At 37.5% G+C, this 25,538-nt stretch overlaps 1 protein-coding gene across 1 annotated transcript in view; it reads right to left on the reverse strand.

Annotated features, from left to right (window-relative positions):
• The window catches only part of LOC110259269 (olfactory receptor 4C46-like), a 65,808-nt gene continuing 46,626 nt past the window's right edge, over positions 6,357-25,538 (reverse strand). Inside the window, exon 2 of the mRNA XM_021083051.1 lies at positions 6,357-8,564. Coding sequence (XP_020938710.1) covers positions 7,606-8,564 — 959 coding nt within the window. The 3' untranslated portion in view covers positions 6,357-7,605. The remainder of the gene's footprint in view (positions 8,565-25,538) is intronic.

A 25,538-nucleotide genomic window follows, 5' to 3' on the forward strand; every position in this document is an offset into this window, starting at 1 on the left:
GGGAACTTCCATATGCCAGGTAGAGATGAAGAAAAAAAAAAAGACTATTCATCAGAGTTCAAAAGAATCTTTAAGGGGCAGAGATAAGTATGCTTAAGTTAGAGGGGAAATTTAGATATTATGTTCTCAAATTCAAAAATAAAATAACTTTAAAAAATTTGAATTTGAAAGATTCAATTTCTGAGATAACTCAATAAACATAATTAAGAGTATTTGCACAGGATATTAGACTCATTAGGAAACTAATTGTACCTAGAAAAAGAATCAATAGAATGGCCATGATCAAAAAGACAAAGACAGGTGTTTGTGGGGATGTGGAGGAAAGGGAACTCTTATGCTGGTGGGAATGTAAATTAGTATAACAAGTGTAGAAAGCAGACTGTATATTCCTGAAAAATTAAAAATCAAACTATCATATGATTCAACAATCCCATTTCTGGGTATATGGCCAAAGGAAATAAAAATGCTATCTTGATATATATATTTAAATTTTTTGTTATACTTGATTTACAATGTTTTGCCAATTTCTGCTGTATAGAAAAGTCACACACACACACACACACACACACACACACACATATATATATATATATATATATATGTCACATTATCTTCCAGCCTGATCCATCACAAGTGATTGGATATAGTTCCCTGTGCTCTACAGCAGGATCCCATTGCCCATCCCCTACAAATGCAAGTTTTCGTCTACTAACCCCAGATTCCCAATCCATACCACTCCCGCTACCCCCAACAGCAACCACAAGTGTGTCCTCCATGTCCATGATCTGTTTCTGCTTTGTAGGTAGATCATTTGTGCCATGTTTTAGACTCCACGTGTAAGTGATATTCTATATTGTCTGTCTTTCTGTTTCTGACTTACTTCACTTCGTATGAGAGTCTTAGTTCCATCCATGTTGCTACCAATGGCATTTATTTTGTCCTAGTTTATGGCTGAGTAGTATTCCATTGTAGAGATGTACCACACCTTCTTAATCCATTTTCTCTTGATGAGCATTGAAGCTGTTTCCATGTCTTGGCTATTGTGAATAGTGCCGCTGTGAACATACGGGTGCATGTATCTTATTCAATGAAAATTGTGTTTGGATAGATGCCCAGGAATGGGATTTCTGGGTCATATGGTAGCTCTAGATTTAGTTTTCTGAGGGATTTCCATACCATTTTCCATAGTGGTTGTACCAATTTACATTCCCACCAACAGCAAAGCAGGGTTCCGTTAACTCCACATCCACTCCAGCACTTGTTGTTTGTTGACTTGTTAATGATGGCCACTCTAACTGGTTTGAGATGGTACCCCACTGTTGTTTTGATTGCCTTTCTCTAATAATTAGTGATGTGGAGCATTTTTCATGTGCCTGCTGGCCATCTGTATGTCTTCTTTGGAGAAATGTGGATTTAGGTCTTCTGCCCATTTTCTGATTATTTGTTTGTTTTTTTGTTCTTGAGTTGTATGAGTTTTTGTATACTTTGGAGATTATATTTAGTCAGTTGAGTCACTTGCAAAAATTTTCTCCAATTCTGTGGGTTGTCTTTTCATTTTTTAAATTGTTTCCTTTGCTGTGCAGAAACTTTTGAATTTAATAAGTCCCACTCTTGTGTGTGTGTGTGTGTGTGTGTGTGTGTGTGTGTGTGTGTGTCTTTATTCTAGGAGGTGGGTCAAAAAAGATGTTGCTGTGATTTATGTCAAAGAGCTGCTCTGCCTATATTTTTCTCTAGGAGTTTTAGAGTATCTGGCCTTACATTTAGGTCTTTAATCCATGTTGAGGCTATTTTTGTGTATGGTATTAGAAAATGTTCTATTTTCATTCCTTTACATCATGTCATTGTCCAGTTTTCCCAGCACGACATTTTGAAGAGATTATCTTTCCTGCACTGTATATTTTTGACCCCTTTGTCATAGGTCAGTTGTCCATAGGTGCTTGGGTTTATTTCTGGGCTTTCTCTCCTGTTCCATGGATCTCTATTTCTGTTTTTGTGCTGGTACTATACAGTTTTGATGACTGTAGCTTTGTAGTAAAGTGTGAGATCAGGGAGCCTGATTCCTCCTGTTCTGTTTTTTTCTTTTCAGTATTGCTTTGGCTATTTGAGGTCTTTTGTGTTTCCATACAAATTTCATTTATTTTTAAAATTATTAAAAATTCTTTATAGTTGACTTAAAATGTTCTGTCCATTTCTGCTGTATAGCAAAGTGACCCAGTCATACATACATATATATACACATATATAATATATATATACATTTTTTCTCACATTATCCTCCATCATATAATTTAAAATATTTTGTCTAGTTCTGTAAAGAATGTCATTGGTAATTTGATAGGGATTGCATAGAATCTGTATATGGCCTTAGGTAGAATTGTTATTTTGACTATATTGATTATCCCAATCCAAGTGCATGGTGTATTTTTCCATCTATTGTGTCTTCGATTTCTTTCATGAGCATGTTCTAGTTTTCAAAGTACAGGTCTTTTGTCCCTTTTGGTAGGTTTACTCCTAGGTATTTTATTCTTTCTGATGCAATGTAAAATGGGATGGTTTTCCTAATTTCTCTTTCTGATCTTTCATTGTTAGTATATGGAAAAGCAATTGATTACTGTAGCTTAATTATGTACCAGACACCAATGTCATATGCTATCACTTCTATGTGGACTCTCAAAAAGGATGCAATGAACTTCTTTGCAGAGCAGCTATTGACTCACAGACTTTGACAAACATATGTTTTCCAAAGGAGACAGGTGGGGACGGGGAGATAGGCTGGGGATTTGTGATAGAAAAGCTATAGAAGCTTTTTATCCTGAGACTTTACCAAATTCATTGATGAGCCCTAATAGTTTTCTGGCGGTGTCTTTAGGATTTTCTAGGTATAGTATCATGTCATCTGCAAAGAGTGATAGTTTTATTTCTTTTCCAATTTGTATTCCTTTTATTTCTTTTGCTTCTCTGATTTCCATCACTAGGACTTTCAAAAAAAATAAAAAGAAAGGACTAATAACAAGGGGTTACAAATAGATTCCACAAAGCCCCAGAGATTCTGACCCCCCTAACAGGTGTGAGGTTATATTCATTGTGGTTTTGATTTGCACGTCCCTGATAATTAATAATGTTCTGCACCTTTTTACATGCCTCTTAGCCATTTTGATATATTCTTGCAAAAATTATCTATTCATTCCTTTACCCAATTAAAAATTGGATTATTTACTTTTTATTGCTATTGAGTTGTATGATTTTCTTATATATTTTGGCTTTTAACCCATCATCAGATCTAAAGGTTGCAAACATTTGCTCCCATTGTTTTGCTTGCCTTTTCACATTTTGGTTGTTGCTTTTATTTTTTTATTCCCACACCTGTGGCATGTGGACATTCCCGGGCCAGGGATTGAACCTCCACAACAGCAGTGACCCAAGCTGCTTCAGTGACAATGCTGGGTCCTTAACTCACTGCACCATGAGCGAATTCCTGATTGTTTCTTTAATGTTTCTTTTTTCTTCAAAAAATAAAAAAAAATTGTTTGATAAACAAGTAGTCTCGCTTGTTTAGTTTTACATTGGTTGCCTGAGCTTTTGGTGTCATAGTCAAGAATCATTATGCAGACCAATGTCAATAAGCTTTTACTCTATGTTTTCTTCTGGCATTGTTACAGTTTCAGGTTTTACATTTACGTCTTGTTCCTCTTTGTGTTGATTTTTGTACACAGTATAAAATACAGGTCCAGTTTCATTCTTTTTCATGTGAATATAACTTTACCTATCACTATTTACTGAAAAGTCTATTTATTCCCCATTGAGGTGTCTTGGCACCTTGTCAAATATTAGGTAACTGTATAGGCAAGGGTTTATTTATGGGATCTCAATTCTGTTCTGTTGTTTTGGGCGTCTATTTTACGCCAGTACCATCCTTTTGTGATTACTATAGCTTTGAAATATAATTTGAAATTTGGAAGTGAGATGTCTCCATGTTTATTCTTCTTTCTCAGCATTACTTTGGCAACTCAGGGTCTCTGGTGGTTCCATATGTATTTTAGGACAGTATATTCTAATTCTGTGCAATATGTCCTGGAAGTTTGATATGAACTTCATTGTATCTTAGATGGTCTTGGGTAGTATAGCTGTTTTAACAGTATTAGTTCTCATGATCCAATAAATATTTTTCTTGGAAAATTTATTTTCCATTTATTTCTTTTCCATTTATTTATGTCTTTTTCAATTTCTTTCTTTAATGTCTTACAGTTTTTAGTGTAGAAGACTTTCAGCTCACTGTTTAAATTTCTTCCAAAGTATTTACTTCTTTTTGATATTCTCATAAAAGGGGTATTTTTTCTGATTTCCTTTTCATATAGTTTGCTGTAAAGAGATACAAACAATTTTTGTATTTTGATATTTATTCTACATCTGTACTGGATACGTGTATTAGTTTTTAGAGTTTTTTTATGTTTTAAATATATATAAAATCATGTCATCTCAGACTTTCCATTTGGATGCCTATTAGTTCTTTTTCTTTTCTGATTGCTTTTGCTAGTACTTTTTTGTTTGTTTTTACAGCCACACCTGCAGCATATGGTTGTTCCTGGGCCAGGGCTTGAATTGGAGCTGCAGCTCTGGCCTACACCACAGCCACAGCAACAAGAGACCTGAACCGCATTTGTGCCTTATGCTGTCACTTGTGGCAATGCTGGATCCTTAACACACAGAGTCAGGCCAGAGATAGCACCTGCATCCTCAAAGAGACAATGTCAAGTCCTTAACTGGCTGAGCCACACTGGGAACTCCTAGTACTTCTCATACTATGTTGAATAGACATGATGAGAATGGTCATCCTTACTTTTCACTGGGTGTTAGAGGAAAAGTTGACAGTTTTCTCTCATTGGTTACCATATTAGTTGTGGGCTTTTCATTAATGGTTTTTATTGTGTTAAGGAAACTTCCTTCAAAATCTATTTTGTTGAGATTTTTTCATGAATGGTTGTTGTGCTTAAATGCTTTTTCTGTATCTATTGACATGATTATGTTGCGTTTCTTTTTATATTTCCTTCTGTGAAGTGGTTTACCACATTGATTGATTCACATATTTTAAAGAAATCTTGCATCCTTGGTCATGGTGTATAATCTTTTGGAGGTGCTAAATGTAGTTTGCTTGTGTTCTACTGAGGTATATTTCTTATTCACAATGCTTGACTGGTAAAACTTCTTGAGCCTTTGCATATCAAAATGTATTCATTTTATTCTCATATTTTAGTTCCCATTTGGATGCTATAAAACTGAAAGTTGTTTTGGAGAAATTAAGGACATTTACCCATTAACACTCAATTTGTAGATTTGCAGACAAAAACTCTGATACAGGGTTGATTTTTTTTTGTAGCCTATTTTTATTTTGTGAATTTGGCATCCTAGTGAATTCCTAGTAATATAGCAATTGACATTTTTAGGAGTTCTATTTTAGAATCAATTTTTTTTGTTTGTTTTCTTAGACATGTCAAAATGGCTATGACCTTTTGAGAGACCACTGAATTACACCTTCTATAGGTGATGTCTTCCACTCTTTTGGCTTTATTGCCATCTTTTTGTTTCTTTTTCTTTTTCTTTTTTTCATCTCTTGTCTTTTCAGGGCCACACCCATGGCATATGGAGGTTCCCAGGCTAGGGGTCCAATTGGAGCTGTAGCTGCTGGCCTATGCCAGAACCACAGCAACTCAGGATCTGAGCCACATCTGCAACCTACAACACAGCTCATGGCAATCCTGGATCCTTAACCCACTGAGCAAGGCCAGGGATCAAACCCACAACCTCATGGTTCCTAGTCGGATTTGCTAACCATTGAGCCATGACACGAACTCCTAACTGCCATCTAATATGCTCGAGATTTCTACATTTGTCTGACATATCTTTCTGAGTATCAGAAACACATAATTCAATTGTACATTGCTACTTCAATTCCATCTTCTAGGACTCTCTCTTCCAGCCTCATGCCTCTTCACTTTGCCATCTTACTCCTTTTCATCCATTGTGTCCCATTTTTGGTGCCTTTTCATCCAGAAATCTTTCCCTGATGTGCGTCCCTCCAACATGGTTTCATAGTTCCCTGTGATACATTGTTTTATCATTTATAACACTGTGCTGTAATTTTCTACTCCCTCCTGGGAGTTTTTCAATGGTTCCTAAGCTCGTTGAAGGCAGACTCCAGATCTCTTTTTATTCACCACTGAAGCCCAGCAACATGTCTGATACATTCCTTGTGCTCAGAAATATTTAATATTTGTCATTTAATATTTAATATTTGTCATTAATGAATTAATGACAAAAGGGAAAAAAGGAATGTATTTATCCTGAAATTGTTTGTATGTAGACAGAGATGTGTATTTTTACAAATAGCTTTTAATAATGAAATGTTTCTAAAAAGTAATCACATTGAGAAAATATAACAGAAACAGCTCCTATTAAGAAGATAATGAAATCTTGCTGAGGACAGGGAGCATATCAAGCTAAACTACTTACTCATATGCTGAGAATTGTAATTTCAGTCTCTTTTACCTCCTCTTCAGTGTAAGCAGTAACAAAAACAAAGTATAGTTCCCCCAAGAGGTATAGCCAAAATTGTCCCTAGAGTTGAATCAGGCAAAAGTAGGAAATAATGCCCTGGCCTTCAGGACTACATTTTTGCATTTTTTTAAAATTATTGAAGTCATTCATTTTCCTTTGTACTTTGACTCATTCATTTAATATTGATCATGCACCTGCTATTTTGCTACCTTGTAGAAACGATTGTTATGTTGCAGGCAAGTAGTTTATATTTAAATCCCTTTCTGATATGAAACCGTTTTTTTGAATCTTTACTCTTTCTGATGTGTTACCTACATAGCATGGGTGATATGAACAATACATGATGGTCCTGAAGCCTACAAGGTAATGTGGAGATGGTCTATATAATCTTCAATATCTAACCCTCAGAGATAAGTAGGGCCAATGCTTTTATAGCCCAAAAATAGTTACTTACTCTAATGTTACAGGCACTCACACAAGCACAGTTATTACAGAAAGATCACTCAATTTTTAGTGAGAGATAATAAATGAATATGTACATTGTGTTCAGCACAGGCCCTGTCTCAATAAAGGATAACTAGTATAGTTATATGACTTTGCTATCATCATTGCTTGACAGTTGAGGGCATGAGGTAGGAAATCACTCAGTTTCCTGGCTCTCCAGTGTATCTTTTTTGATATCTTCCCCTTGATACTAGTTTTCTCACTTGAAAAATAACAATAGTAACTGTATACTTCCTTGGATTATTACAGAGAATGCTGCCCAATAACGGAAAATTTAATTTGTTATTTAATTTGTTATTAGAAGGCAAGCTTATGAATCCAGGTATCTGCTTGAATCTAGTAAAACAAAATCCCATTTTGGTAGAATTTTCTAAATATGAAAAGAGTGGCCCCACATTGTGTTATTTTCTTGTACCTATTTCTGCACCACTCAGTGCAGGGGCTATGATTCCTAACAGTTAGTTGATTTCTTTATCCCGTAAATATTCCCTGCTGAGACAGTCTATTGGCCATAGCCTCAGGTAAATCAATGTTGGGCCCAAGTCATCTTTATTTGTCACCTAAGATCGCTTTCCTGCCACACAATTTCCTAATGGCATTTTTCATCTGGGCATTTCTCAAGGTATAGATTAAGGGATTTAACATGAGGGTTATGGTAGTGTAGAATAAAGCAACTGCTTTGTCAATTGATAAAGTACCTGCAGGTCTCAGGTACACAAATATACAAGGCACAAAGAATAAGACAACCACTGTGATGTGGGAGATGCAGGTGGAGAGGGCTTTGTGCCTCGCCTCCAAGCTATAGGTCCTTAGGGAGCGCAGAATGACCACATAGGAGACCAGCAGGAGAAGGAAGTTTAAAAGACAGATGAGACCACTGTTGGCAGCAACAAAGAGCCCCAGAGTGTGGGTATCAGTGCAGGCAAGATCCAGCAAAGGGTTCAGATCACACATAAAGTGATCTATGACGTTAGGACCACAGAAGGGTAATCTGGAGATGAAGAGGATCTGTATGGTTGCATGAAGAAAGCCTCCCACCCACGACACTCCCAACAGCAGGCCACACACTCGCCGATTCATGATGGTCATGTAGTGCAAAGGCTTGCAGATGGCCACATAGCGGTCATAGGCCATCACAGTCAGCAGGATGACCTCAGCACCTCCAAAGAAATGTTCCCCAAAGATTTGGGTCATACACTCCTCAAACAGGACGGTCTTCTTTCCATGGAGTGAATCTATAATCATTTTGGGGGTACTGACAGAGGAATAGCAGGCATCAATGAAGGAGAGATGGGCCAGGAAAAAGTACATGGGGGACCCCAGGGATGGGCTGGCAGTGATAGTGATCACGATGAGCACATTTCCTACCATAGTGATAATATAGATGACAAAAAACACAGCAGATAAGAGTTTCTGCATCTCTGGATTCTGTGTGAGCCCCAGGAGAACAAACTCTGTCACATTGTTCCTATTCTCCATGGATTTCGTATGATGGTTAATTGCATTACCTGAAAAGAAAACCATTTTTATGAATGCCACCTTGACTTTGGTACACTTCCCATTATACCATATATTAAATCTCTAAATTCTATTAAGTCTTGGATACTTTTTCTTTGTTTGTTTGTTTTTTAGGGCTGTACCTGTGGCATATGGAAGTTCCCAGTCTAGGGGTAATATTGGATCTGCAGCTGCCACCCAATGCCACAGCAATGCCAGCTCCAAGCCATGTCTGTGACCTACATCACAGCTCATGGCAACACCAGATCCTTAACCCACTGAGAAGGGCCAGGGATCAAACCCGCATCCTCAAGATTCCCTTCCACTCTGCCACAACAGGAACTCCCAAGTCTTGAATTCTTTTAGTGTGTGTGTGTGTGTGTATTTGTGTGTGTTGGAAATAAAGATTGTGAGTTCATAAAGATTATTTAAATTATCTCCCAGGTAAAGTCTTTCTTAAGACTATAGATATGAGTAAGTTTTCTAAACACACTCTCAGGAGGCCACCTGTGTACATTTCATCATCACGAAGGACTGAGTTTAATTTGACATAGTACATAGCACACAGCACACATATTGGTACCCAACTCTGAAAAGCAGGTAGAAGTTGGGCATAAAGATTTATCATTGCACAGCTGCAGAATTTTTGCTTTAGTATCTAGGAAATGAGGAGCCATGGAAGGTTGTTGAGAATATGAGTGAAAGGATGGATAGGAATTTGAATAAGAGGAATCTTGGATGTTATTCTACTAAAGACCTTTGTGAGTCTTGGATGAAATGCCTGAAGTCCAGTAAAGGGGTAGAAAGCAAACACAGGAACCCCAGGAGTAGACTACCTATAATAGTTGAATGATGAGGTATCTAATGGCAGAATATGGTGTCTGATATCAGAGAGGTGGGTCTTATCATTGGCTTTATTTCTATGAGCCTCAAAATTTTCAACTGTGAAATTAAGGTTATTATTAATTGTAAATGATCTTTTCAGCAGTTGGAAAGAGGATGAAATACTCTATCACTATACCTGAAAAGTATTGAAAAATGAGCCCTGTGTGTTTTAAGGAACAATCTTTAGGGTCAGCACTATTGAAAAACTTACCTTAGTTGTCTTAGATGGTCTTGATGTTTTGGGGTGGTCAAAACCAATTTTTTTTCAAACTGGCAGCTTCTTGTAATAAGTCATTCTAAATATCAAATATATGTCAGACTTGGGAAGAGCTTATTCATATAATTCACTATCAAATAAACAATTATTAAGAAATCATATACACTGAATATGTGCCATGTTTTTGGCATGTCAAGTATACATCAATAAACTTGTTTCAAAAAGGAAGAGTTCTTATAAGCCTAAATCTTCCCACCGTTCCTAAAGCTTCAAAAGTTCTTCACAGAAACTCTGTTGGAAACATCATTCAGGATCATTTTTGCATTTAGAATGGGTTCTCTTGAAAGGCTATGAAGAAGTGATCTTAAATAAATGGGTCTGGTTCTGTGGAGCAAGAGGCAGATAGTGTAGAGGTCAAAAAGTTCACTCTGTCCATGATGAAGCTGGTTCTGGAGAGATGAATGGCAATCAAACTCATTTTCACCTTGCCCTTGTCAAGAAGACATTTAAAAAGATTTCCATAAGCTTTGGGGACTTTGTCTCATGGCTGCTGCTTTCTCTCCTAGGAATTAATTATCAGCTTTGATGGAAAGGTTTGTTTTAGAAGCAAGTATCTGCAGAGATCTGTTCAGAAACACCCATTCTTGAATGGGAAGAGGATTATCTCTACACATGTAACCTAACCTAACCAAGAGCCCCTTTCTCTATCTAAGCCTGGACCGTTAAGAAAACTGAATGTTTTGCAGAGATGCAAACTGAACTAGGGGCAGTAAAAACCAGAATGAATAATGCAGAAGAACGAATCAGTGATATGGAAGATAGAATAATGGAAATCACTCAATCTGGTCAACAGACAGAAAACCGAATCAAAAAACTGGAAAGCAATATAAGAGACCTATGGGATAATATAAAGCGGGCCAATCTATGCATAATAGGAATTCCAGAAGGAGTAGAAAAAGATAAGGGAATGGAAAATATATTTGAAGAAATTATTGCTGGAAACTTCCCAAATCTAAAGGATACTGGATTCAAGATACAAGAAGCACAGAGGGCCCCAAACAAATTGAACCCAAACAGACCCACACCAAGACACATCATAATAAAAATGGCAAAAGTTAGTGATAAAGAGAGGATCCTCAAGGCAGCAAGAGAAAAACAGAATGTTACCTACAAGGGAACCTCCATAAGAATATCAGCTGATTTCTCTACAGAAACACTCCAGGCCAGGAGGGAATGGCAAGAGATATTTAAAGTGCTCAAAGGAAAAAATATGCAACCTAGAATACTCTATCCAGCAAGAATATCATTTAAAATAGAAGGGGAAATAAAAATTTTTCCCAACAAACAAAAACTTAAAGAATACAGCAACACAAAACCCAGGTTAAAGGAAATATTGAAAGGGCTTCTCTAAACCAAAAAGAAAGGAAGGAAAGGGAAGAAAATAGAAAAGAAAAAAAAAAAAAGAGGAAGAGGAAGAACTAGGACTGAGGAAACCACAATCAGAGAGCAGTCACTCAAATAAGCCAGCATACAGATTTAATCATGAACATGCTTCAAACAAAATAAAATTAAAAAGAAAAAATAAAAAAGACTCATCAAAACCATAAAATGTGGGCAAGGGATGTCAGGAGGTAAATAACCCTTTTTGTTTATATGTATGTTTCTCTTCTTAATTTTAATATAGTAATGAAGTGTTTGAACTTACAGGACCATCAGGCTAAAACACACATTTATGGGAAGGGGTTAGCAGACTTAAAAAACAGGGCAACCACAAGCCAAAACCAAATATTGCATTTGCAAAAAATGAAAAAAAAAAACACTCAAGCAGATAATAACAGGAGACCATCCAACCAAAAAAAAAAAAAAATAAAGGAAGAATGGAGAACCATAGAATCAACTGGAACACGAGGTTCAAATGGCAATAAATAATCATCTATCAATTATCACCTTAAATGTCAATGGGCTGAATGCCCCAATCAAAAGACACAGAGTGGCTGAGTGGATAAAAAGGCAAAAACCTTCAATATGCTGCCTACAAGAAACTCACCTTAGGACAAAAGATACATATAGATTGAAAGTGAAAGGGTGGGGAAAAATATTTCACGCCAATAGACATGACAGAAAAGCAGGAGTCGCAACGCTCATATCAGACAAAATAGACTTTAAAACAAAAGACATAAAGAAAGACAAAGAAGGACACTATTTCATGATTAAGGGATCCATCCAAGGAGAGGATGTTACTATCATCAACATATATGCCCCAAATACAGGAGCACCCAAATACATACAACAAATATTAACAGACATAAAGGGAGATATTGATGAGAATACAATCATAGCAGGAGACCTAAATACTCCCCTCACATCAATGGACAGATCCTCTAGACAGAAAACCAATAAAGCAACAGAGATCCTAAAGGAAACCATAGAAAAGGTAGACTTCATTGATATCTTCAGGACACTACATCCAAAAAAAGCAGAATACACATTCTTCTCAAATGCTCATGGAACATTCTCAAGAATCGACCACATATTGGGACACAAAGCGAATCTCAATAAATTTAGGAGCGTAGAAATTATCTCAAGTATCTTCTCTGACCACAATGCCATGAAATTAGAAACCAACCATGGGAAAAGGAAAGAGAAAAAACCTACTCCATGGAGACTAAACAACATGCTACTAAAAAACCAATGGGTCAATGAGGAAATCAAGAAGGAAATTAAAAACTACCTTGAAACAAATGATAATGAAGACACAACCTCTCAAAATCTATGGGATGCTGCGAAAGCAGTGCTCAGAGGGAAATTTATAGCAATCCAGGCCTTTCTCAAAAAAGAAGAAAGATCCCAAATTGACAACTTAACCCTCCACCTAAACGAATTAGAAAAAGAAGAACAAAAAAGACCTAAAGTCAGCAGAAGGAAGGAAATTATAAAGATCAAAGAAGAAATCAATAAAATAGAGACTCAAAAAACAATAGAGACAATTAAGAAAACCAAGAGCTGGTTCTTTGAAAAGGTCAACAAAATTGACAAACCCCTGGCCAGACTCACTAAAAAGAGGAGAGAAAGAACCCAAATCACCAAAATTATAAATGAAAAAGGAGAAATCACAACGGATACAGCAGAAATACAAAAAAACATAAGAGAATACTATGAACAACTGTATGGCAACAAGTTTGACAATCTGGAAGAAATGGACAATTTTCTAGAATCTTACAGCTTGCCAAAACTGAATCAAGCAGAAACAGACCAACTGAACAGACCGATCACTAGAAATGAAATTGAAGAGGTCATAAAATCACTCCCTACAAATAAAAGTCCAGGACCAGATGGCTTCACAGGTGAATTCTATCAAACATAAAAAGAGGAATTGGTGCCCATCCTCCTTAAACTCTTTCAAAAGGTTGAAGAAGAAGGAATACTCCCAAAGACATTCTATGAGGCCACCATCACCCTCATTCCAAAACCAGAGATACCACCAAAAAAGAAAACTATCGCCCAATATCATTGATGAATATAGATGCAAAAATTCTCAACAAAATCTTAGCCAACCGAATCCAACAACATATCAAAAAAATTATACACCATGACCAGGTTGGGTTCATCCCAGGTTCACAAGGATGGTTCAACATACGCAAATCAATCAGCATCATACACCACACTAACAAAAAAAAAGTCAAAAATCATATGATCATCTCAATAGACGCAGAAAAAGCATTTGACAAAGTTCAACATCCATTCATGATCAAGACCCTCGCCAAAGTGGGTATAGAGGGAACATCCCTGAATATAATCAAAGCCATTTATGATAAACCCACAGCAAATATAATCCTCAATGGGGAAAAACTGAAAGCCTTCTCACTCAAATCTGGAACAAGACAGGGATGCCCACTCTCACCACTGCTCTTCAACATCATTTTGGAAGTCTTAGCCACAGCAATTAGACAAACAAAAGAAATCAAAGGCATCCATATAGGAAGAGAAGAGATCAAACTGTCACTGTATGCAGATGATATGATACTATACCTAGAAAACCCTAAGGACTCAACCCCAAAACTCCTTGAACTGATTAATAAATTCAGCAAAGTGGCAGGATATAAGATTAACATTCAGAAGTCAGTTGCATTTCTGTATACCAGCAATGAAACATTAGAAAAGGAATACAAAAAAATGATACCTTTTAAAATTGCACCTCACAAAATCAAATACCTCGGAATACACCTGACCAAAGAGGTAAAGGACCTATATGCCGAGAACTATAAAACTTTAATCAAAGAAATCAAAGAAGATGTAAAGAAATGGAAAGATATTCCATGTTCCTGGATTGGAAAAATCAATATTGTGAAAATGGCCATCCTACCCAAAGCAATCTACAGATTCAATGCAATCCCTATCAAATTACCCAGGACATTGTTCACAGAACTAGAACAAACAATCCAAACATTTATATGGAACCACAAAAGACCCAGAATCGCCAAAGCAATCCTGAGAAACAAAAACCAAGCAGGAGGCATAACTCTCCCAGACTTCAAGAAATACTACAAAGCCACAGTCATCAAAACAGTGTGGTACTGGTATCAAAACAAACAGACAGACCAATGGAACAGAATAGAGACTCCGGAAATAAACCCTGACACCTATGGTCAATTAATCTTTGACAAGGGAGGCAGGAACATCAAATGGGAAAAAGAAAGTCTATTCAGCAAGCATTGCTGGGAAACCTGGACAGCTGCATGCAAAGCAATGAAACTAGAACACACCCTCACACCATGCACAAAAATAAACTCCAAATGGCTGAAAGACTTCAATATACGACAGGACACCATCAAACTCCTAGAAGAAAACATAGGCAAAACACTCTCTGACATCAACATCATGAATATTTTCTCAGGTCAGTCTCCCAAAGCAATAGAAATTAGAGCAAAAATAAACCCATGGGACCTCATCAAACTGAAAAGCTTTTGCACAGCAAAGGAAACCCAAAAGAAAACAAAAACACAACTTTCAGAATAGGAGAAAATAGTTTCAAATGATGCAACAGACAAGGGCTTAATCTCTAGAATATACAAGCAACTTATACAACTCAACAGCAAAAAAGCCAATCAATCAATGGAAAAATGGGCAAAAGACCTGAACAGACATTTCTCCAAAGAAGATATACAGATGGCCAACAAACACATGAAAAAATGCTCAACATCGCTGACTATAAGAGAAATGCAAATCAAAACTACCATGAGATACCACCTCACACCAGTCAGAATGGCCATCATTAATAAATCCACAAATGGCAAGTGCTGGAGGGGCTGTGGAGAAAAGGGAACCCTCCTGCACTGCTGGTGGGAATGTAAACTGGTACAGCCACTATGGAGAACAGTTTGGAGATACCTTAGAAATCTATACATAGAACTTCCATATGACCCTGCAATCCCATTCTTGGGCATCTATCCGGACAAAGCTCTACTTAAAAGAGACACATGCACCCGCATGTTCATTGCAGCCCTATTCACAATAGCCAGGACATGGAAACAATCCAAATGTCCATCGACAGATGATTGGATTCGGAAGATGTGGTATATATACACAATGGAATACTACTCAGCCATAAAAAAGGATGACATAATGCCATTTGCAGCAACATGGATGGAACTAGAGAATCTCATACTGAGTGAAATGAGCCAGAAAGACAAAGACAAATACCTTAAGATATCACTTATAACTGGAATCTAATATCCAGCACAAATGAACATCTCCTCAGAAAAGAAAATCATGGACTTGGAGAAGAGACTTGTGGCTGCCTGATGGGAGGGGGAGGGAGTGGGAGGGATCGGGAGCTTGGGCTTATCAGACACAACCTAGAATAGATTTATAAGGAGATCCTGCTGAATAGCATTGAGAACTTTGTCTAGATACTCATGTTGCAACAGAAGCAAGGGTGGGGGAAAAAACTGTAACTGCAATGTATACATCTAAGGATGACCTGACCCCCTTGCTGTACAGTGGGAAAATAATAAAAAAAAAAAAAACTATTTCAACAACTGCTATAACTTTAAAAAAAAAAAAAGAAAACTGAATGTCATGTGCACAGCAAGGTGGCAAAATTGCAGTGTATGGAAATGATAGGGATGGAGGTGATTATAGAAATCCCCCAAAAAGGACTGTAGATATAGAGGAGTGCCTAGGGGACTTTGGGAGATCACTGTAAGTTACTAACTGCTCAAGAAGGCCATCAGAACAAGGCAGGCTTGCTTGACTTGTGGAGGCATGAGATAAACCTCAGGTCATTGGGTGAGGTCTGCATTCAGATTCAGACCAAGGGCAGGAGTTTGAGGACTGCCTATCTGCTTAGTTACATGAGCACCATGACCAGACACCAAGGAGGAGCTGCTACTCGAAGAAAGAGAAAGAGGCAGCATTTTTCCAACCCCCACTTCCTTTGGGTGAAAAACACTGTAGCCCACCAAATCCTTGAGGCAGAGACTCCTTGCCTGCCTGCTTGAATCTCTCATGATCATCCTATCTTAATAAATCTATTTCTTGCCTATTACTTTGTCTCTTGCTGAATTCCTTCTGTGCAGAGGCATGAAGAACCTGAACCTCAGTAGTCCAGATGCAGGGTGAGTGATTCTACTTTAAAGCTGTGGGGATAATTCCAATCTGTGTTTAGGCTGGATTTTAGTCCTGGAACATGGGTTCAAGTCCCAACCTGGGTTCTGGCTAAGTTCAGGGCAGTAGCACTGTCAGTTTCAAATGGTGATGTAGTTTCCTGATTGAATTGTATCACAGAAAGAGCTTCTATTTTACCTTGAATATTAAACTTTTTCTGGATGCCCACTAATGACTGCTCGAAAGCTCGATCAGCAATGGCATAAAATTAATGGCAGCCATTTTGAAGTTCTTGACTCAAAAGTTGTTTTTCCCAAGCTGCCAATCCATCTATTGCTTATGGAATGGGTGGTCAATGGGGACCTGCTCTATAGCACAGGGAAATCTACTCAATATTCTGTGATAGTTTATATGAGAATGGATATGTGTATATGTATAACTGAATCACTTTGCTGTGTAGCAGAAGTTAATACCACATTGTAAACCAACAATATGTATACAAGTATATGTAACTGTGTTTCCATGCTCTACAGTAGAATACATATATAAAAATAAATGATTTAAAAAGTCAATAAAATCTAAAAAATTAAAAAGTTGTTTTTCATATTTCTTAGAAGGGAATGCAAATGTTCAGGAACCCAGATTACAGTTACTTCTGGGATTCATGAACTGATCATTGTGGAATTCTGGGCAGCATTAAAAACATGTGGAGAGATATCTGAAGCCATATGAAGAAATGGAAATCAGACATTCCATATCCCTGTGACCTGGTAGTGTTAATTATTTTCATTGTAGCTCTGCATGAGGGTATGTAGTATGCAGTTTCAATTTGTATCTCTGTGATCACTAATGATGTTGAACATAGTTTTCATCTTCTTATTGGCCTTTTGTGTATCTTCTTTTGTGATGTTACTGTTTAAGTTCTTTGCACAGTTTAAAAATATGGGCTGTTTTTTTTTTAATTCCTGAGTTGTAAGTATTCTATATATTCTAGACACAGGTTCTTAGCCATATAGTTAAATGGCACATGTGTAAAATGTTCTCCAAGTCTCTGTGTCTATGGCTTGCATTTTCTTTTTTTTAAAAGATTTTTGTTTTTTTCTATCATAGTTTATTTACAATGTTCTGTCAATATCTGCTATTGGCATTTTCATTTTTAAACATAGTTTCACCTGATGAGCCAAGGTTTGACCAATTTTAACTTTTCATTTTTCTCAGGGTTCATGCTTATTGTGTCATATCTGAAAAACACTGGTCTGCCTCAAGGTCGAAATAGAATTTTTTTTGTCTTTTTGCCTTTTCTAGGGCTGCTCCTGTGGCATATGGAGGTTCCCAGGCTAGGGGTCTAATCAGAGCTGTAGCCACTGGCCTACGCCAGAGCCACAGTAATGCAGGATCCAAGCCACATCCTTAACCCACTGAGCAAGACCAGGGACCGAACCTGCAACCTCATGGTTCCTAGTCAGATTCGTTAACCACTCCACCACAATGGGAACTCCTCAAAATAGAATTTCTATTAATTTAGTTACCATTAACACATTTATTTCTCATTCAAAAAATTTTCTTGTTACTTTCTGTGTATGGTGTGAAGTAATGGTGAGATTTATTTTATTCTATATGAATATAATTCCAACAAATAAAGATTGAATTATTAATAAAAAAAACTTTCTACAAAGGAAAACCCAGGCCAAAAAGGACTCACTGGTAAAATTTATCAAACATTTAAGGAAGAATTAACACCAATCCTATCCAAACTATTCCAAAAAAAGAACTCTAGGGAATACTTCCACATTCATTCTATAAGAACAATATAACCGTGATTTCAAAACTAGACAAAGATATAAGACAAGAAATGCATAGCCAATGACTCTTATAGACACAAAATTCTCAACAAAATATAATAAAGGGAATAGAGCAAATGCTGAGAAAGATTATAGACCAAGAATGCGTGAGATTTATCCCAATAATGCAAAGTTGGTTCAATATGTGAAAATCAATTATAATGATATACTCTGTTGATTGAATAAAGGACCTAGTACACAGTAATGACGGGTGTTATTATTTCTATTTTTTTCCAGTTCTTTATTCACCACTTAACCCCATATTTAAATAGAATAGCTTCATCAATTCATATAACATGTGCCTTATACCCTCTCCTCTAGGCTGTAGAATACTCGCTACAATATGTGTTCCACTGTCCTGAGGATATTATTGATGTGTGAAGAAATTTGAAGAACTCTGTTTCCCCAGGTAGATTTCATTGAATGGCCAGTAGAATCCCTAAAAGTCTAAAAAAGTCCATGGGAAGGCATAAAATCTATCTTCTCTATTTCTACACCAGAAATGTTGGCACTAGAATTTGGTCTCCAATTCTAGATAGCACACTTCCTGAAAATATGACAAGTCATGTGGTTCTGTCCTAAGAATAGAGTTTACCCTGATGTGTTTAGAGTAGAGTTGAGAGACTGACTCAGGACCTCACCCTCTTTTGGTGGCATCAATCAGTGAGGAACAACTCTCAGGGGTATGCCCCCTGGATGAAACCACATGGGGTTGTTCACACAGCTTTTGCAATCCTTGATGTCTCAGTTCATGATACCCAAGGGCTTATGTAAGGAGTGCTTTCTCACATGGTTTTCCAAACCAGGAATGCGGGCTGTTAGGACATTAAAGTGCAGGGAAATAAACAAATCAGGTGAAGATGTGTTGTTCATGGATAGAGTCTCCTGAATACCTTCTTCTAAGGCAAAATCTTAAAAAAAAAAAACCCAAAGACAATTAATTCCTGAGAGGGTAACACCTTAGATAGACAAATGGGTCCTTTGACATTGTCGGTAGTCTCCCTAACCACTAAGATTTCTAAAAAAGCTGTTTTCTTATTTTGAGAGCTGAGTAAGAAGGGCTTATTAAATAATAGAGATAGTTGTGTCCCTTTTTCTATGACCACAGCCTAGGTGCTAAATATCAGAAAAATTCCATTAGCACATAGGGACTTTGGGTTTCAAATTCAACATGGATGTTTCTTTTCCTTTGACTTGAATTTCCAAAGCATTGGGACTTTGAAAATACTTGCTGAGTCCATTTAAATAATCTTGTGACACCTTAATACTCTCTGCTTCCTGTAGCTCTATCCAGTCAGTGGAGACTTGAGGAATACACTTGATAAGATTTTAAATGTAATGGTTATTTCTTATTCCTGGATACATTAGAAATTCTCCTTAGCTACAGATGTCACCATGGTGAGTTACCTAGAATTGCTGACTTTTGACCCAGTTTTCACCTTTTCATTTTCTTCCAGGGTTTTGTAGTTAAAATCATTAAAGCATAACTTTCTGATATTTGATGGGAGATACTTTGAGATGTTTTAGGATATTTTGCAGAAATATTTGTTCTCCTTACTCTATATGGATTTATCTATGGCTAATCAGGAATTGGTTTAGGCTTTACAGATTCCTCAGTCAATTTCCAGGTCAACATGGGAGAGAGAAGAAGGAGAGCATTTGGATTCTATTTTTCAAAGGAAGAATTCAGCTCAAAAACTGAGATCCCAAAAAGGAAATGGATTAAAATATAGCATTAAAAAAAGGGGGGCAGGATTTTCTGTTGTGGTTCATCAGTAATGAACCTGACTAATATCCATGAAGATGCATGTTTGATCCCTGGCCACACTCAGAGGGTTAAGGATCTCGCATTGCTGTAAGCTATAGTGTAGGTCACAGACATGGCTCCAATCTGGGGTTGCTGGGGCTGTGGTGTAGGCCCAGTTCTGAGTTGACCCCAGCCTGGACACTTCCATATGCCATGTTTGTGGCCCTAACAAAGCAAAAAAATAAAATAAAATAAAATAAAAGAAAGAAAAAAAAACCCTCTGCTGTGGTTTGGTATCTTTACTATACTCCAGGCTCAAGGACTATTTTATTCTGATTCTATTCAGACCTTCGTGGATGTTGGTCTAACAAGACAAGATCTTATTTCTGCTGCAGTCAGTGGGGTCTCAGCAATATGGCTGCATTTCTGCATCCCTGACCTCAGACAGTCCTTTTCCTGAGAGTTCAGAAAGATATTTCTGAATGTAGGACATAAAAGTTAATTCTCTTTTTCCCCTTATATACACTGGTCTTAAGGCATCTGAAGGGAGATAAGATGTGATAGTGGGAAAATAAAATCAGTTTTGGCCAGCAGAAGACTTGGATTCTTGTGTACTACTGACCAGTTTCTACTACTGATCAATTTCCTCCTTGGACCCCAGTTCCCCTATCTTTAAAGAGCATTTGAGATGATCAAATACAAAGTGCTAGGTTTTTTGTGTACAAAATTCTAGGTCTTGTCCAATAGACCCTTGAACTCATCAACATTTGATAAGTTACAGATGTTACATTCCATTTCATTCCAGTTCATTGGTTACAACAAATTTACATTCCATTTCATAGGTTAGCAAAAGAACTGCCATGGATCATGCATGGTCATTTGTGGTGGTTTTTCCAAACTCTGGCATTGCTGATTTCTAAACTGGATGTACACTGGAGAGACAATAAGTTCAAAGAGCTAGAAAGAGACAATGATTTTGAATATAGTCTCCTCTATTTATCTTGTCTTTTTTATTGTCATGTCTAGGGCAAGTCATTTAACTTCTAGTCACTGATGCCCTTCCCTTTAAAATAAAGATAATATTGTGACAACCTCATAGGATTGTTCTTAAAATTCTGGCATTGTTGATTCCCAGAAGGAAACTGTGTTTCTACTGGCAAGGCACTGAGCACCAAAGAACTAGAGACAGGCATCCTGAATTTGAATGTAGTCTTCTCTATTAGTTTATCATTATGACTTTGGGCAAGACATTTATCTTCTTGTGACCACAATTTCCTTTCCTTTAAAGTACAGGCAAGAGTGTACAACCTCATAGGATTGCTTTGAAGACTCCATGAAGTAATGCATGTAAAGTACTTGGTATAGTGCCTAGTACAGTGCAAAATTCAACCACAATGAACATGTATCATAGCAACTACATGGTGTAAAAAAATTCATCTCTGCACTCCACAGAAATGAGAAAAAGCAGATTTATACTTAAAGTTTGCATTTCACAGTGTTTGAGTATATGGAATATGGACAGCAACAAAGGTTTCTTTGCTTAGGGAGAAGTTTGTCTGCTGCGGTTCTTGCCTCTCAATTGCAGTCTGAATGCCTTTTTGTGGAATATCAAGATTATCTTGCTGCTGTTCTCTTGGGGTGCTGTTGGTTAAGGATGTAGCATTGTCACTGCAGTGGCTTGTATCACTGCTGGAGCATGGGATTGAGGCTGCAGCCATGGCCAAAAAAAAAAAAAAAAAAGATTATTTTGTTATATCATATCTTTTGTCCATTTGTCCTTTTTTTTGGAGAAGTATGGATATTAGAGGATTTAAATGGTAACAGGCACTCTACTGGTCTTTGGACTAAGATGAAAAAGAAAATAATCCCGTGCTTGGGTCTCTCAATTAACAAAGGCCATCAAAGTCATTGATTCTGACATAGACCAAGTTGTTTTGTTTGGTTCATTTTTGTGTTGCGTGGGACGAAAGGAGCCATTGAAACAGTGCAAGAGAACTGTTTTAAAAACATATTCTAACCGCCTCAAGGTTTGCAAGAATCTGAAATAATAAGTGAAATCATGAGGATGAATAAATCAAGATTGGGATTTTTGTCTGATTTTCGGTTGTTGATTCTCCCAGGGGTCATCTTCTCTAGAGGAGGTCTGGCACTTAGAAGTGCACTCAACTTTCTTCTTCAGTGTTATTGTTCCTGGAAGGATTCTTTGATGCAATGGACTGTCCAGAAAGGGGACCCCTCTCCTGGGGCTTGGAACCCTAATGCTAGCATCTCAATGAAGCCCTTGTGGGATCACCCAGAAGAGGTTTCCTTTCCATGTGCCTTATTATTGACTACATGTAACAAGAGAATTCATTTTACACTTCACTGCCTTGTGGTTTTCAGAATGCATAAGCAGAAAGAGAGTAATGGAATCTTAGGTTTAGGAAAAGTGAAAATTAATACTGACAATATTTAGTTTAATATTCTACCTTAAAGTTTGAATACTATGTGTATCTCCTCATCAGGTAAATGGAAATAGACTTTGCATTCCACTGACCTACTTGATTATCCAGGCTTGACTTATTGGCTGTCAGTATAAATTGTATAAGTTAAAATCAGACATCAATAATCTTTGGTAGACTAAAGATGGGATTTAGGATGATTATAAGGGATCCATGGGGCAATCAGGGCAGCCTCACCCTCTGCCCTGATCTTCTCAAGCCCTTGTTACCCAGTCAAGCCCTCACTCTATGTCCATTGGGTGACCTGATAACAACAAGTTCCTCAATACATTAGCGCAACTAACTGAATTATATCCAGAGAATATTTTTTGGATCTCACAATGTGCTAATGTCCACTTCCCTATGTTTGTTTTCCCATACCTATCCCAATCACTTTAAAACTTCAGTATTTCAACTTGAGGAGTCTCAGACAAAACATGGAAATTATATTTTCTGACCATAAAATTAATAATAAAAACTATAGATTTTGAAAATATTAAAAAAATAAAGTTTACACATAATCTCTCATTTGGGAGTAAAAGTCTAAGTATAATAATTTATTTCTGCATCACCTCTTTGTCAATAGACAAAACCTATATTAAATTTTATAAGAAATTTTTAAAATTTGAATTTTATTCTTAAATGGCACGTATAAAACCTAGCATCTTTAAATACGAATTGAGTAACATTCACTAATTTTTAGCTACTTTATTTTTATATGCTTATAAAATGCAAACCATTTTATCTTTTTTTTCTGGTTACTTCACAAATGCATTTTAAAGTCTTGTTCGTCTCCAAAATTATAACTTCTAATCACTACGTTATTCCATTACATTGATAGTCAAGGGAGTTTTGGTGATTACAAAGACAGAAGGAGATGTAGTTTCTTTCTTCTGGTTTTCATATGTCTTATAAAAATAATTTTGAGTCCAGAATTAAAAAAATAACCTAAGAGAGTTAACTCAGAGAAATTTTGAGGTAGCACTTCCTAGACAGTTTTGACAAGAGAAGGAATCATCTGAGAAATTATAAGAGTACTGTTAAAAGGCAGAGTTTTAAAGTATTTCATCCTTTTGTGGTTCATTTTTCCTTTCTTTTATTTTTTTTAGGTAAAGCATTCTTTCAACCATACCACAAAAATGGAGAAAAAAAGGAATGTGACCGAATTCATTTTAATCGGTTGTACCCAGAATCCTCAAATGCAAAACGTAGTGTTTGTGGTGGGTTTTTGGTTGTATACATGATAACTCTTTCAGGCAACCTGCTCATTGTGGTTACTCGTACCACCAGCCGGGCTCTGAACTCCCCCATGTACTTCTTCCTGACCCACCTTTCCTTGATAGACACAATTTATTCTTCTTCCTCAGCTCCTAAGCTGATTGTGGACGCCCTTAGCAAGAAGAAAAGTATCTCCTTTATAGGGTGCATGGCTCAAATCCATGCTGAACACATTTTTGGTGCTACTGAGATTATCTTAAGGATGGTGACCACTACGTGGCCATCTGTAGACCTCTGCTCTACACAACCATCATGAGCCAAAGGCTGTGTATTGTCCTGCTGGGAGGGGCCTGGACTGGAGGATTTCTCCATGCAACCATTCAGATTCTTCTTATTGTTGGGCTGCTCTTCTGTGGTCCCATGTCTTAGATCACTTCATGTGTGACTTGTATGCTTTACTGAAATTTGTCTGCATGGACACTCATACCCTTGGTCTCTTTGTTTAAGCCAACAGTGGGTTCATCTGTCTGCTTATTTTTTTCCTCCTGTTGATCTCCTATTTGGTCATCTTGCCTTCCCTAAAGAACTATAGCTTGGGGGCAGAGCACAAAGCCCTTTCCACTTGTGTCTCTCACATCACAGTAGTTGTCTTATTTATGTCCCTTGGATCTTTGTGTATCTGTGCCCAGTGACCACTCTTCCCATTGATGAAACTGTGGCTGTCTTCATACATTTGGCACACAGTTGCTCATACTAGTCTCTCATGATCCTTTGGATTTCGGCAGTGTCACTTGTAACCTCTTTTTCATTTCTAATTTTATTGATTTGAAAACTCTTGCTTTTTTTTTCCTGATGAGTCTGGCTAAAGGTTTATCAATTTTGTTGATCCTTTCCAAGAACCAACTTATACTTTCATTGACCTTCTCAATTGTTTTGTCTCTAAGTTATTAATTTCTGCTGTAATCTTTATATGGGTTCTTTCCTTCCATTAATTGCAGATCCCAAATTCCTGCTAGTTTGCTGAGGGAAGAAAACACAAGACCAAGTCGGTAAAGCAAGAGAGATTTATTAAGGCCTCAGAATTGGACAGACTGAGCTCTAGAGGGCACCAGCTCTGACTGTGAGGAGGTGCTGGTCTTCTAAAGGATTTGTGGTTGGAGTTCATGGAGGGAACTTGTGGCAGGAACAATGAAGAGGAGGAGGGGAAGGTCAAGGGAGGGGTAGGGGGTCAAGTCCCATGACAGAGGTCAGTTAGTCATTATAGGTGGTTAATCTATGTAGAATTTATTTTCCACAAGGCGTTGTTTCTTGTTGCCCACCTTGAGCATCCACATTCTAGGAAGGGTGTCCACAGCAAGTCTCCAATGTGAACAGCCACATGTTGGGGTGGGGTCTGTGTCTCCATCCTCCTGGGAACCTATCACTTCCCAAGAAACCTGTTTGGGAAGGAGAATAGGATCACCTGGGATGTTGTGACCCCTCTGCCAGCATCTCGGTAAGTCCTGCCACATGCACTCTGAGGCCCCCTGGACCTTGTCCATCTGGGCAAACTTTAGTTCCAGTTTGGGTTTTCCCTTTTGTGGACCCCATCTGTAAGGCACCTCTTGGACTAAGGTCCCAGGCTTAGTGGGACTTGGAAGTCAATTTGGACCAAGATCCAGGGCTTGGTGGGCCCCATCGACCTTGTCCATCTGGGGAAACTGGTTCCCATTTGGAAATTTTTCTTTAGGGAGACCTCATTTGTAATTCTGTGAGTCTCTTTTGGCTGGCTAGGATTTCGGTTTTTTTTCAGTTTTGTGCTCAAGTATTTAATTCCATCTGATGGTACCCTAGAAGAGAGACTGCAGTCTGGACTGAGTGGTGAAGTAGGATGCTGATCTGATGCCATTCCTCAGTTTGGCTGCCTCAATATAATTTGGTTGGGATAAAGATGAAAGTACTACCTGAGAGCATTTGCTCTGATGAAAAGGGACAAGATTCCTCCTGGCTGG

This window comes from Sus scrofa, chromosome 2 (genome assembly GCF_000003025.6).
Source record: "Sus scrofa isolate TJ Tabasco breed Duroc chromosome 2, Sscrofa11.1, whole genome shotgun sequence".
Classification (NCBI taxonomy): domain Eukaryota; kingdom Metazoa; phylum Chordata; class Mammalia; order Artiodactyla; family Suidae; genus Sus; species Sus scrofa.